We start from the raw sequence: 14,944 nt of genomic DNA, 5'->3' as shown, positions 1-14,944 counted from the left end.
TTCCTCTTCGTCTTCTGCATTATTAGCTTGATAAATGTTCAAAGCTGATGACTTTGGACCTTGTGTGGTATCGTTTTGGGGGATCTATATTACTTTCAATTATTCATTTTTCTAATGTACGCCATCAGAAGTGAAATATGCAAATACAATGGACTTAATGTTGCATTTAAGGTTGTGCAAATCATGACATATATCTTTAAGAGACCTAAACTGTCTTCTCTATATATAAGAGTTGTACGTATAATAATTTGTACCCATTATATTCCACATTTGAGTCTTAAATTTGTGAACTTGGAGCCTGTTTGGAATTATTTTTATCTTTGGTTTTTTTTTAATTTTTTTATTTAGAAAATGTGGTTGTTTAGTGTATTTTCTAAGCATATTTTATTTTATTTTATTTTTAATAGAGATTGGTACTGTTTTTCTTAAAGAGATTAGTATTGCATATTAGATCATTCTCAATGGCACCGAAAAATAAGTCTTAGTTTAATAGAAATATTTGTGACTGATAGTAGACGTACAATCGCTTCACATTAAAACATAATTTTAAGATCTCATACATAATTTTTTTTCAAACTCCAATTCTAATCATTGTGTGTCTATGCATTTTAAGCTTATGAATATAATCTAGTACAGGCTCACATTCAGTTTTAAAAGCATTAGATATAGATTCATATTATAGCTTTAAATCAATTTTGACTTCACCTTGTCATGAGTTTCTATTTGACTTATGTAAATTACTTTTAGAATAGTTTTTACAAACGTTGGTTATGAATAACTTCAATGATTCATAATTTTATAATATCATCATTGAGAAAACTATGCATGTGATTGGAGCACTCTCAAATTAGTAATATTGATATTAATGTAAGGCATATAAGCATATTCATTTATTTATGTCTATGTGGATTCATAAAAACAATGTGTAAATATTTTCTTATTTGATGTTTTGGAATTTTTTTTATTTGGCTAACTATCTTTTATGTTGATTAGTTTTTGAGTATATATGATAACATTTCATAAAAAAATATTATACAGTTGATACTTTCAAGCTAGCCTCCAATCCAAAGTTGAGCTGCAATGCAAGAGGCCGAGCGTTTGGTCCTCAGGTTCGCCATTTTCTCGCGGTTTTTCCTACTTTTTCTATTTCTCCTACTATCTCTGATCATCACATGGAGATTTCTCTTCCCGCCCTACGATTCTTCAGCTCAACTTAACCCTAGCTGCCTCTCATCTTCTTCCAATGTCGATGATCTCTCGCATTTGGCGGAAGCTGATCGAGTACTGTGGCCGAGGATTAGGGCCTTGATAGAGGGAAGTGTTGTGTGGGACGGCGTCTACTTTGTCCGGATTGCAGAGTGTGGTTATGAGTACGAGCAGACCTATGCTTTCCTGCCCCTCCTTCCTCTGTCCATCTCCTTGCTCTCTCGTTTCGGTTAGCGGATAATTCAATTGTTTTGTTTGCCCCTATTTTATTTTTTTTAACTAAGTTTTTAGATTTTTGATTTTTTGATAATGACAGTGGCTCTCTTGCAGTTTTCGCTCCTTTGATCCCTGTGATTGGATACAGAGCTGTACTGGTGCTATCGGGTTATGTTCTGAATAACATTGCGTTTATTCTTGCTGCCATTTATTTCTACAAGTAAGCTACGACTCTTGTTGCAGTTCTTTTCCTGCTTGAATACTATTATGTTATTGATCCTAGTGAATTTTACTTGAGATGAATGTTTTTGGGTTTAATTTAAGAAACATTAGTGTTTAGAAATACTCTTTGGGCGAAGCTTATCTATAGAGAAAAAAAAATTACTTTATAAAGAAATCAAAATGTTCCAATAAATTCTTTTATGATCGGGGTTCCAATATCTATTCCTTTTCTACAATAAACTCATACCCTTTCATTTGATTGCGATGTAAATTATCTATGCAATGGAGTGAAGTTTGTCTGGTTTTGGAATACTTCAATGGTTAGAGAAAATAATCTTAGATAGCCAAGAAATCTCTTTGCAAGTTTTGGAAAGATGTGATTGATTAAAAAAATAATTGTTATTTTGCACTGAGAATGTAAAGTTGGAGGAATTTTTTGTTTTCCTGTCGCGAAAAACTTGAATTATGGAGGAGAGTCAAAAGGTCTTCGTTTGAGTTGGTCTAAAACTGAATACGTGGAATGTCATTTTAATAGTAGTAGAGCCAGTAGTAGAGTTGTAACAATGGGTGTTCAAATATTAAAAGGTGTGAACGTTTTAGATATATAGGGTCTACTGTTCAAAATGATGGTGATATAGATGGGGATTTTATTAGTAGAATTTTAATTGGATCGTTGAAGTTGAGGAATGCGTCCGACCTATTGTGTGATAGAAAAGATGGTGGTGAGACCTACAATACTTTATGGCATAGAATGTTGACCTTTAAAAGAGAAACATAAAACTAAGTTAAGTGTTGCTGAGATGAAACTGTTTTGTTGGATGAATGACTTGATACTTAGAGACAAAATACGAAACGAATGTATTCGTGAAAGGGTTGGTGTAGCTCCAGTGGCAGACGAGATTAGGGAGTGTCGTCTTAGATGGTTTGGTCACATTAATCGTCCACCATCTGATGATCCAGTTAAGAGATTAGATGTTTTAGATTCGACTTATGTCGAGAAAGGTAGAGGGTAGACCTAAAAAGACTTGGGCACGTTGTATAAAAAATGATCTTAATTGTATGGTTTGGAGGTCATATGTTGAATTTGCAGAAATATCATCTCTTAAAATCTAAAGTTGTACATGAATAGTATTTTTTCGAGGGAAACTAAATAATGGATATAGCACTACTTGATGTTTTAGCTTTGCAGAAGCTTTTATATTCATGATTCAGGGATTCAATGGGTGTAAGCCCATTGGCTAGTTACCCATCTTGATCACGGAAAAGAAATATCAATTAAAAATATTTATAAAGGTCTATAGTAATTTTTGTGCCATGATAACTTCTCATTTTGTTTGACTTAATATGAAATTTTAATATTTAAAGTTTTGATTTTTTTAGTCTAAGGTGATGATTTTTGGATGATGATAATATCAGTTTATATCCAATTATTATGTCATTTTAAATTTGTTTAGAGTATAGAGTACCATTGTCTAACTAATTTGAGGAAAACAATATTTTGACGCATTGACTTAAGGATTTCTATCCATAATCATGAATATTCTTGATCAAGTTAATTTTATTGACATAGGATTGAAAGCTTGTAATTGAGGTCAAAGTTACAATAAACCTAGGCAAATGAAGGTGTTTTAAATTTCAGGGGCTTATTTGAGATGTACTCTTATGAAACATATATCATGACCTATTGGATTGCCCAAGAGGAATTGTCCATCATGTTATAGAAGTTTCTGGATTTGTTAGGGCTGTTGATTTTTATTTAGTAATATAATGATTGATTTTCTATTAAGCAAGAAATGCTTTGTTGGTAGTTTTCATTGAAGCATTCTCCCTCAGCCTTCTCTAAGTCATTAAGCCACAATCATTAATTGCTTTAAGTGCCAATATTATCATATTGGGCTTGAGTTTCATCCCTCAAGACAATTGCATGCACAATTTTATTCCGAGCGAGGTCTTGATCAACATCACTTTGCAACATGTTTGAGTTGGGTTTAAGATATACCATTACTTTGACAAAGGACATAAGATGCTGATACTTCTTGCTATTTTATCTTGTGTTGATCCTAAGCATAAATAAGGGCTTATTTTTTAGGGTATGTTTTCCCACGACTGTTAGCTTTGTCATATCCACTAGTCCATGATCTGTGTATTTATGAACTTTGTAGTGGTGAGCTTGATCTTTTGGAAAACAATGTTTTTTTCTTTGATAGTACTTGAAATGATGTTTATTGGATTTTTTGCGGTTGCAGAAACCTCAACATTTGGTAACCGAGATATTTCGCCTATAGGAATAATACATGATTGGATTTGCTTTCATATATGGGCAACCTTCAACTTCATTGAGTTATCTGCATATTTCCATAGTGATGAGCTATCTTATCGAGCTTCATTGATAGGGAACCTTCAGTGAGTGATCCTTTCATCTTTTCTCCGCTATTGATTACGTATAGGTTTGTAGTTATTCATTAATCAGACTTAGTTGTACTATTAGACAACTCGATGAGAGTTGAACTCGTAGGCGTAAAGAGTTGATTGATGTTATAGGCATACTTTGTCAATGCACTTAATCACTATTATTTGGTGTTTGCTCTGATATCATATTATTAATTTATTCCATAAATGAAGTACAATCATAGTAGGACTTTAATATATTTTAACTTCTTTTTTTAATCCTCAATGTGGTCAATAACAATAAATGACCTGTTCTTTTTGAGACTCTTTTCCTCACAACTTCAATGATGTTAAGGGGAGCAGGTGATAAATTTTGCTCGACTTTGCGAGACAAACTCATGGGAGTACAATAATAGATTAGGTTGTCTTGGATGCGGTTGTTTTACATTAAGGCAAACTTGGGATTGCCTTAAAAATTGATGTGTTGTTGAAGCACTCAACACATCGGGTTCGATAAAGGCAACATTTTTTCACTTTTTTTTGTTTATTTTCTTGTAGTTGCATCTTTTCTCTTTTTTAATTTATTTATATGTTTATGATTGCTAATCTATTTCTTTAGAAATAAAAAAAATGCGCTCATCTTCTCTTAAAATGCCTTGTTCTAAAAGATGTATCAAACAATGACCTTAGGAGATGCTTATTGCTTGTGCTCATAACATTCTATGAATGAGGTGGGTAGACCTTTTGTGTGTGCAGACCTTTCTCTTTCGACGACAGGGATTGTGGAGACACAAGGATATGAGACTCTTGCTTGAGATTTTTGCGATTATGACGATGCTTCTGTTTTCTTTTGTTTTTTAGACTCAAATGTTATGATTTTGGGATTTCATTTGTTAGGAGATGGAGTTTCTTATATGGTGCTTTTGTTCATTCGTAGTAACATCAAAGGTTGTCCTTGATTTCCTTTAAGGAGAGAAGACCAAGCAAATTTCACTTGGCAAATGTTAAAGAAAGTTTACAGAGAGCAATGAAATTGTTAGAGCTGACGATGGCGGATTTACTTATAACATCTTGGCACCAAGAAGTGATATGTATTAACATCATCAAAATTATTCTCGTTAAATTTCGACCACATTTGTTAACTGTTTTATTTTGGTGAAATATTGAAAATATTTTATTGATTCCTTTTTTTTCCGTTCTTTATTCTCTCAATGTGATTAGAATGAAACTCTTTGTTAAATGAAACATATTCTCTATTTATAGGTTATCACTTTTAATATTGAAGGACTCAACAACTTCTTTGCAAGCATCTGTCTTGTTTTGTTTCAACCCTGCTTCTATATTCTACTCATCAATGTAAGATTTTTAAACATGTGAAATTTTATAGTATTAAAACTCTAAAACTGGCATCTATAATCATAACAAGTTTTTTGTTGGCAGATATTCAGAGAGCCTTTATGCGTTATTTTCAATTTGGGGTATATTCTATTTATTTTCTGGTTCGAATGCTATGGCCATGCTCCTCCTTGCTGTGTCTGGTGCAGCTAGGTCAAATGGAGCCATTAATGCTGGATATTTTTGCTTTAAGGCATTGCTTCAAACCTATGATGCCATCACCTATAAAAGAAGCATCAGAGTATGTAGCCAATCCAACTACCTCCCTTTCTTTTATGTTGAATATAGAAACATAAATGAAGTGTAACATTCACTAAGACATCCTCATGATAATGCATACATAATTTTAACGTGCATCTTCGTTAAGGTAGGTTTTAGATTCACAATACAACAAATGATGAGAAATATGTGGATGCTTACATTGGTGATTAGTATATTAACATTCTATTGTGCAATGTCAACATCTTTATTGCAGTATAATCAATGAAAAAATTAAGATTTCAAGTGTGAGGGGACAAAAAAATTTTTCCAAAATTTATTGGAACAAAATTTCTATAAATTATATGATTGCAGTAAAATGGTGATACTTTCATATGATGCATAGCCTTGTTTGTTTTGCTCAAACCCCTTGGTTCCTGTTACGCCCCGCCCATAACAGACCCGAATGTAACAAGATCGGTCCATCTTAGACCTGGCGAATGCCCCCCAACCTGCCCACCTGGCCGGTCTGTAGTAATCACATACTCAAGGAGGAGAAATTAGTGGAGTTTGGAGGGAAAGTTGGAAGGAAAGTTTTGAATTGCTGTGGGATGATTCTATTAAATGGAGTAACCTAGGGTTTGCCTTTTTTATACATGTTTTTTGGGCTGATGTGTTCTTTCTTCTTCTTGTGGTGTTCCTTGCAATGTAGAGGGTTGTGGGAGGGTCGATCTACCTCTCGAATAATAGATCACCCCTATATCTTGTTTTTCTTCATCTCCCGTAAGAGCTACTCTCATTTGATTTTTCCACTTATCTATTTTAGTTTCGTCGTTGTTTGCTCACGGATTTTGGCCCCGAGGCGTATCAATTTGGTATCAGAACCTAGATCTTGGTGAGACGGCAGTAAAGAAAGTGAGCGTGCTAGAAGGAGAGGTGGTACAAATTAGATCGGGAATGGAAGAGAGGTTCGCCACCATGGAGGACATATTTTCTTCCATTGAAAGTCAAATAGAGGATGGATTCGAGAGCATAAGGGAAATGCAGGAGATGATGAAAAAGCTCATGGAGATGCAATCTAAGTTTGTGCCGATCGCTCCAGTTGCAAACCCTAACCAAGGGTTGATCAGGGAATCCTTGGTTAGGTCAAAAGGGAAGGAGATCGAACGAGACGACAACTAGGAAGACATAATTTACCAACATGAGTGTCCCCCTAATCCTCCGAGAGGTGGGGGAGTGGAGACTTCCAATGGAGGTGGGTGTGCCGAAAATTGGAGTGATGGGGTAAAGGGCACGGAAGGGTACGATTGAGGAAGAAAGGAATGCTTATGACCGGAGGAAGGAGTTCCACCCTAGATACATGGGGGGAAATACTAGACGAAGAGCAGGTTGGTGTGGATATACAAGAGTCAGAAAAATTAAGATGCAAATCTTTGAAGGGGATGATGCACATAGGTGGGTTTGTCGGGTGGAACGATACTTTGTAATTAATGGGTTAACTGAGGAAGAGAAGCACATGGCGGCGGGATTATGCTTTAAGGGAAAGACTTTAGCTTGGTTTCAGTGGATGGAGTCTAGTTATTCGATGCACTCATGGGAGGAGTTTAAGGATTGCTTGTTGGAGCGTTTCCGAGCCATTTGGGAAGGAGACCTACACAAACAATTCTATGCTCTGACTCAGGAGGGTTATGAAATACCGGGAGAATTTTAAGCTCTTGTCAGAATGGTTGAGGGGGATTTTTGCAGTAAGGCTGTAAATGAACTTCTTGAAAGACCAAAAGCCCGACATACGAGCAACCATTCACCCCTTGAGACAACGAGGATTGAAGGAAGTGATGGAGCTCGCCTAGCTGATGGAGGATATGAAATAGGTGAAAAGAACCAACAAATGCGGTAACACCAGAGGATTCTATAAAAGCACTGTGATAATCACGACACTAAGGACCCAAACTGTATCTTTTTCGAGAGAAACGTCCAAGGAGAAGAATACGGGACCCATTATGGATGTAATTTCAAGCGTCTCACAGAAGGAGAAGTGCGGTATAAAAGAGCAAAATGATTATGTTAACGCTGTGATGAGAAATACGCCCCAGACCATTGTTGCAAGGGGCACGCCCTTTAGATTCTTTTAGTGCAGGAGGAGGATATGTAAAGCGAGGAATCAGAGGAGAACTTAGTGGAGGAGCATCTGCATTTGGATGTGGCGGATGTGTCCGTAAATTTGGTGGTGGGATTTACCCCAAATCACATCAAGAAGGTGAGGGGATGGATTGGCGAACAGCTAGTTGTGGTGCTGGTAGATAGCGGGCCCACACATAAATTCATCTCAAATCAGGCCATGAAGAAGCTACAGTTGGAGCTGATGGGACAGGGAAGGTGGAGAAAGTCAAGGAATTTGCAAGGGGTTGGTTTTGACACTCCACGACCTACAGGTGGTGGAGGACTTCCTTCCCTTAGATTTGGGTGACACAGATGTAATTTTGGAGATGAAGTGGTTGCGAACGCTTGGGGAGATGAAGATGGATTGGAAGTCTCTGACAAGGAGAAGTTAGTTTATACAAAATAATGGCGTCGCTCAAAACCGTGATCAAGTCGATTCAAGGAGGGCTGGGATACCTGGTAGAGTTGTAGAGCATTGAGGAGATTCGAGATTTAGAGTTGGCAGAGTTTTCTGAAGGGGTCCAACATCTACTACAGTAGTTTGCGGATGTCTTCCAACATCAAAGCAGTTTTACTCCCCCAAGGGAGAACAAACATACTATTACCTTAAAGGAGGGTGTTTCCCCCATCAACATCAGATCATACAGGTGCCCTCAGATTCAGAAAGATGAGATAGAGAAGTTGATGCAAGAGATGCTCGTGGTCGGGATTATCAGATCTAGTGTGGGCCCTTTTTTCAGTCTGGTCCTGTTGGCAAAAAAAAAAGACGGTAGTTGGCGATTCTGGTTGGACTATCGGGCTTTGAACAAAGATATGGTGTTGGATAAGTTTTTGATTTCTTTGATTGATGAGTTATTGGTTGAGCTTTATGGGGTAGTCTTTTTTTAAAAAAATGATCTTAAGTCTAAATAACACCAGATCAGGATGGATCCAACAGATGTGCAGAAGACAATGTTCAGGATACATGAAGGGCATTATGAGTTCTCAGTGATGTCGTTTGGCGGCGACATTTTAGTCCATCATGAATAGGGATTTTCAACATTATCTCTGGAAATTTGTCCTGATTTTCTTTGATCACATTCTGGTCTACTGTCGTATATTTGGGGCACCTAAAGACAATCTTGAAGATTTTGAGGGAAGACCAGTTGTATGCCAACTTGAAGAAATGTTCTTTTGCACAGTTGCAGGTGGAGTACCTAGGGCATGTGGTGACCAAAACAGGGTTAGCAGTGGATTAATCCAAGATCGAGGCTATGGTTGGTTGGCCTTTACCAAAAATTTTTAAAGAGTTGAGAAGATTCTTGCTCACCGACTATTATCAGAAGTTCGTGAGAAGATATGACACAATAGTATGGACACTGACAGAACAGTTGAAGAAAGACAATTTCAAATGAGGGAAGCAACAACACATGCATTTGAACATCTGAAGCCATGACCAGTGTACCGGTATTAGCACTTTTAGATTTTAGTAAATCATTTGTGGTGGAGAGGAATGAGTCAAGGTACAGATTGGGACTAGTGCTCATGCAAGATCAGTGACTGATTGTCTACTTCAGCCAGGTTCTTACGGCCAGAGCGAGGCTAAAGTTAGTATGTGAACAAGAATTGATGGCAATTGTCTTGGCCTTTCAGAAGTGGCGACTCTACTTGTTGGGACAACATTTTTTGGTCAGAACAAATCAAAGGAGTTTAAAGTACCTCCGGGAGCAGCGGAAGGTGACTGAGGAGCATCAGAGATGACTATCCAAGGTACAGGGGTATGATTTTGAGATTCAGTACCGACCCGAATTGGCGAACAAGCTGGCGTACTATCGAGAAAGGTGGAGGAACCCCAATTGACGGTCCTATCGGTACCCTTGGTCCTAGATTGGGAAGCCTTGGACAGGAAAACAAAGGGGATGACGAGCTGAGAAAGATAAAAGCCGAGATGCTACATGATCCGAACAGCCATCCAGGATATACATTGAGGGGACAACAACTACTCTACTAGGGGCGATTTGTGCTACCAAAGTCGTCAGAGTATATTCGCAGATTATTACAGGAGTTTCATGACTGTGTGATCGGGGGACACTCAGGGGTGCAAAAAACCAACAGTTGACTGGCGACAGAGCTTTAATGGGTGGGAATGCATAGAGACGTTAAGGATATGATGGCAAAATGCGACGTATGTTAGCAACACAAGTACTTGACCGCAGCACCAGGAAGTTTACTACAGCCATTGGCATTACCGGAGAATGTTTGGGAAGAAGTGACGATGGATATTATTGAGGGATTGCCACAGTCATAAGGGTTCACTATGATCATGGTGGTCGTGGATCGCTTGAGTAAGTATGCACATTTCATTCTTTTACGACATCTCTAAATTGCGGTCTTAGTTGCGATAGTGTTTATCCAATCGTTGTACCAGAATCAATAATATCGGGTAAGGACAAGGTGTTCTCAACCACTTCTGGAAAGAGTTATTCAGGTTGCAAATGACAGTCCTTAAGAGGAACACCACATATCATCCTCAGATCGATGAGCTGATGGAGGGAGCCAACAAGAGTGTGGAGACATATCTGCGTTATTTTGTATCTAATACGTCGAAACAATGGGCCAAGTGGATTGTGCAGGCCGAGTATTTTTATAATCCTTTGTATCAAACTGCAACACATACCATCTCTTTCAAGATATTAAATGGATGAGATCCACCTCACTTGATACATTATGGGCATATACATTGATCTCCAATATCAATTAGTACTCGGAGAAGAGGGATAGGATACTAGCAGAGTTAAAAGGGCATTTACTGACAACTCAACAAATCATGAAGAGGAAAACGACTGAACACGGGAGAGGTGCAGTGTGAACCAGTAAACATGGTCTACCTGAAGTTGAGCGCTTATCGACAAAAGACGTTGGCTAGGAGGAGAAGCAACAAAATTTAACTGCGATACTTTGGACCATATTAGGTGATGGAATACATCGGGGCAGTGGCTTATCATTTGAAATTACCACCATCGTTCACACTACACCTGGTCTTCCATGCATCACAACTAAGACGTGCGATTGAAAATCATACACCCTCGTCTACACTACCGTGAACGCTGATGGAGGACTTGGAGGTGATTCTGGAGCCGCTAGAGATTGAAGGAGTGCGCCAAGCAATAGGGGGAGCGAAAGAGGTATTAGTTAAGTGGAAATGACCGCCAAACTATGAAGCAACACAAGAGCCTTTTGGGGTGATCCACAAGCAGTTTTCATCCTTCCGCCTTGAGAAGAAGGTACTTCTTTGAGAGAGGAGTATTGTTACATCCATGCCCATAACAGACTCGGGCGTAACAAAACCGGTCCATCCTGGATAGGTCGAATGCCCCTCAACCGAGCCGCCTGGCCGGTCAGCGTCGTTAGAAAAGGCCGAGCGGTAATCTGTCGCAGCTAAAGAAGGCAGGGAGCAGGAGGGGTCCACAAGGGCTTTAATCACATGCTCGAGGAGAAATTAGAGGATTTTGGAGGGAAAGTTTTGAATTGCTATGGAAGAATTCTATTAAAGGGAGTAACCTAGGGGTTGTCTTTTTTATGCATGTTTTTTGGGCTGCTGTGTTCTTTCTTCTTCTTGTGGTGTTTCTAGCGACATCTAAGGTCGTGGGAGGGCTGGTCTACCTCTCGAATAGTAGATCACCCTTGTATCTTGCTTGTTTTCCTTTGTTTTTTGTTAGAGCAACCCTCGTTTGATTTTTTCACCTATCTATTTCTTTTTCGCTAATTTTGATTGTGGGGCGTATCAGTTCTTTTGTTGAGTGTACTATTTTCAATGTTTTAACTTTGTAATTTTATTTACATGTTTGTAATGCGTGTAATTAAGATTACAGTTGATGCCAACTTTTGAAGCACAATGATCATTTCATCAACTAAAGAAACAAGTTAAAACATGATCCACAACTGGCTGTACTGAAGATTTTTTAAACGATTTTAAGGTGAGGATGATCTAGTGCATTCGTTCTAACGTGATGGGGAGAGTCCCAATTAAATAATTGGTTGAGTTTCCTTGGTATAGGTTTAAAATTGATTCTATTTTGATACTTATTAATAATATATACTTATCCAAATTATGTTTAAAATTGGAAAGCCATTCGTATTCTGCTGTCTTTTTTTTTTTTTTTTAATCCCATCATCCTTCACAATTGAAAAGTTCAAATGTTTTGCCTTAAAATTCTTATGGTCAGACACCTGATTGAGGATGCCTTTGTCAGCAGACACTTCATGATTGAATCTTTCTTTCAAACTTACTTATCTTAAAAATTCATTTATGAATGTCCTCCTGGATCAGAGCAAGTACAATTGAACATTTAAGAAGTTCATAGCTTATCAAGTAGTATAAGAATGCAGGTTTAAATTGTAACATATTAAGTCATCAAGACTCAAAAGCAAAGTTCAACACGTCCAACCTAATTTAAGTGTTTATATCTAACAACATTGATTTGTTGCTTAACTAGAAATGCGTGTACCTAAACTTATTTGTAAGTATTGGGGAGAGCTAAAATTTTAAGAGTTTATAGATGTGCCACTGCACATCTTATGGAAATATCTACGCTCCACAATCTTTGTTCTGTTGCTTGGGTACTTGGCTTAGTGGATCCCTTAAGATTATTTTCTGCTTTGGTTATTTCATGGGGCTGTAATCATCACAATCAAGAAAGGTGCATCTGCAATCACGGCACCAATTTCTCCTTTCCTATTTTAAATTGGTGCATGCCCTTTCTCCATGTTAATTGATAAATCTGAACTTAAAGTTTGCCTAGATTTCTTCTTTAGAGATGTTTTCAGTCTAAAAGCATGACTCCATTTTTCCCATGTATATCCTATATTTAAACTAGACATAGTTTCACCGGTGAACAAGTGATCCCTGAATGAGGTAAACAACAGTACATTGAGAGCCAACAAGCAATGTTTAAACTAACTATTTTTTCATTTCATTTTTAGAGCTATTTTTTATTGCAGTGCATCTCCTCTTACAAAAACTACTCTGTTTGAAATTGCACGATACTTTGACTTACTAAAAATCATAAATAATGTGTTTTTTATTCCAACCAATTCTCTTTCTTTTTTTCTAATCATTTATGTTTGTCGTTTAGCTTGGTCTGCAGGCTATTGTTAATGGAGCTGTTTGCTCAGTTTGTCTGTTAGTTCCATTTGCTGCTTTCCAAGCTTATGGATACTACAATATATGCTTTCATGGTGCTTCAGATGGGTTGAGACCATGGTGTAGCTCGAGAGTACCTAATTTGTATGGTTATCTTCAAAGTCACTACTGGTACGTACTTTAAGTTTTGCACATTCTTAACTATATTTGGCATTTGTTTTGTTTTTCAAATTACTAGCACTTTTTAACAACTATTATTACATGTTTCTTCACTAATATAGCTTGGGAGGTTTATAAATTTAAAGAGCGAAATTATGTAAGTAGGGAAGATTGTAATGCTCGGTTTTAATCTGTTTGTAACGCTAGCAGGTAAAAGAAATAGAGAATGAGGTGGTTCAATTTGTTCTTTTTAGAGGAGTTTGGAAGAGACGAATGCAAGCGGCATAGGTTTGAGGCTCGAACCAAACACATGAGGGTATTCGTCTAGCTAGCTAAAGCATCAACCGAACAAAGACAAGTGCGACGACGACTTTGGCCACAAACGTGCGCATACCCAATGGTTGCAATCGCGTGCTATCAGCGTGTACGATGGCGACGAAGCAAGCTGGAGTAGTGATAGGCTAATATAGGTGGTTCTGAGAAGGGAAAAATAGGGAGCCATGAAAGGGAACATGAAGCAGATGGGATCGCATGTAGAGTCAAGAGCAGAACGTGAGTGATCAACTCATGCGTGTTGTCTCCGGGTTTTGGAGTGCCGATTTGAGCGGGAGTTATAGGAGCAAGTTTTAGTGGGAGATTCAGAAAGTGAGCATGTGGTAGAGCTCGAGCAACGACATATGTAGGTTAATCAAAGTGTGGATTGGCTATGCGAAGGTTAAGGTGTCCCTCTTTATAATATAGTGTCTTCATATCGTATTTTTGAATTGTATAAGATTTGAATTTTAATTTGATTAAATTATATTGAAGTTTTATTAGAGTTAGATAATAAAAATAATAATAATGATGATAATACTTATTAAAATTAATTTTTTTAGAAGTTAATGTTTGTATCTTTAAAAAAATCAATTGATGAATTCTAATTATGATAATAAAATAATTTATTTAAATGAGAGAAATTTAGGATTTGAAATGGCTAATGAGTGAGATAAGAATAATTAAGGAAGTGTTCCATGTTAAATTGATGTAAAATATTTGAATAATTGAGATCAAAATTTCACTAAAAATAGATATTAGTAATTTAAATAAAGAATACTCAGTAAAGAAAAGTTCAATATTATCTTGAGATGATCAATACCAAATTGTGAGCATCTAATTAAATAATAATGTTAATTATGATCTATAGATATATGTATGTATGTATGTATGTATCTATGTATATATACTTTGTTATGGAAAAGTTAATTTAATGAAAAAATGATATTTAATAATAGAATAATAATAATAATAATAACTAACATTCATATTTTATATGAATAATTAGGTGCTCGTTTAAAAGAAGTTAAAGCGGAAAAAAATAAACAAGCCATCTGAGATCGAGGTGACTACTCTTATTTTTAATCTATGATATTATTTTATTTCTTCTAAACTAATTACGTTGGTAATTATGACATTTATTAAATTCAATTGCACAATTTTATTCTTATTTATTTACTCTTTTATTTATTGATCATATTATTATGAAAGTTATATGTAGGGCTGTAAACGAGTCGAGCTTGAGCGAGCTCAGGTTTGGCTCGTGTTCTGCTCGTTCGAAATAGCTCGTGTTCGAAATCAGCTCGTGTTCAAAATCGGCCCGTGAATAGTGTGTTCGGGTTCGGTTCGATTTAAATATTCGTGTTCGTGTTCGGCTCGAAATTGACTCGTTAAACTTAAATTGAGAAAAATAGATGTAAAATGTGGGATTCGAACCTGGATCAAATATATACAAAAGAAGACACTAACCACATTGTCACATGAGGTGTTATGATTTAAACTTAGACATAAATATATATAATATATTATTATATAAATAATATATGTAATATATTGTTATATAAA

The 14,944-nt window shown here is 36.7% G+C and overlaps 1 protein-coding gene across 1 annotated transcript in view; it reads left to right on the top strand.

Moving 5' to 3' along the window:
- Nucleotides 1-1,045: 1,045 nt before the first annotated feature.
- LOC110036422 (GPI mannosyltransferase 2) overlaps nt 1,046-14,944 on the top strand; it is a gene marked incomplete at its 5' end in the record, with an annotated part of 23,550 nt that continues 9,651 nt past the window's right edge. The window contains 6 exons of the mRNA XM_020740862.1: nt 1,046-1,109; nt 1,208-1,435; nt 1,537-1,642; nt 5,296-5,388; nt 5,473-5,668; nt 12,900-13,078. Coding sequence (XP_020596521.1) covers nt 1,046-1,109; nt 1,208-1,435; nt 1,537-1,642; nt 5,296-5,388; nt 5,473-5,668; nt 12,900-13,078 — 866 coding nt within the window. The remainder of the gene's footprint in view (nt 1,110-1,207; nt 1,436-1,536; nt 1,643-5,295; nt 5,389-5,472; nt 5,669-12,899; nt 13,079-14,944) is intronic.

Source organism: Phalaenopsis equestris, unplaced genomic scaffold (assembly GCF_001263595.1).
Source record: "Phalaenopsis equestris unplaced genomic scaffold, ASM126359v1 Scaffold206200, whole genome shotgun sequence".
Taxonomy (NCBI): Eukaryota; Viridiplantae; Streptophyta; class Magnoliopsida; order Asparagales; family Orchidaceae; genus Phalaenopsis; species Phalaenopsis equestris.
Note: the sequence above shows the minus strand (reverse complement) of the source record. Positions and strands in the feature narration are given on the sequence as shown.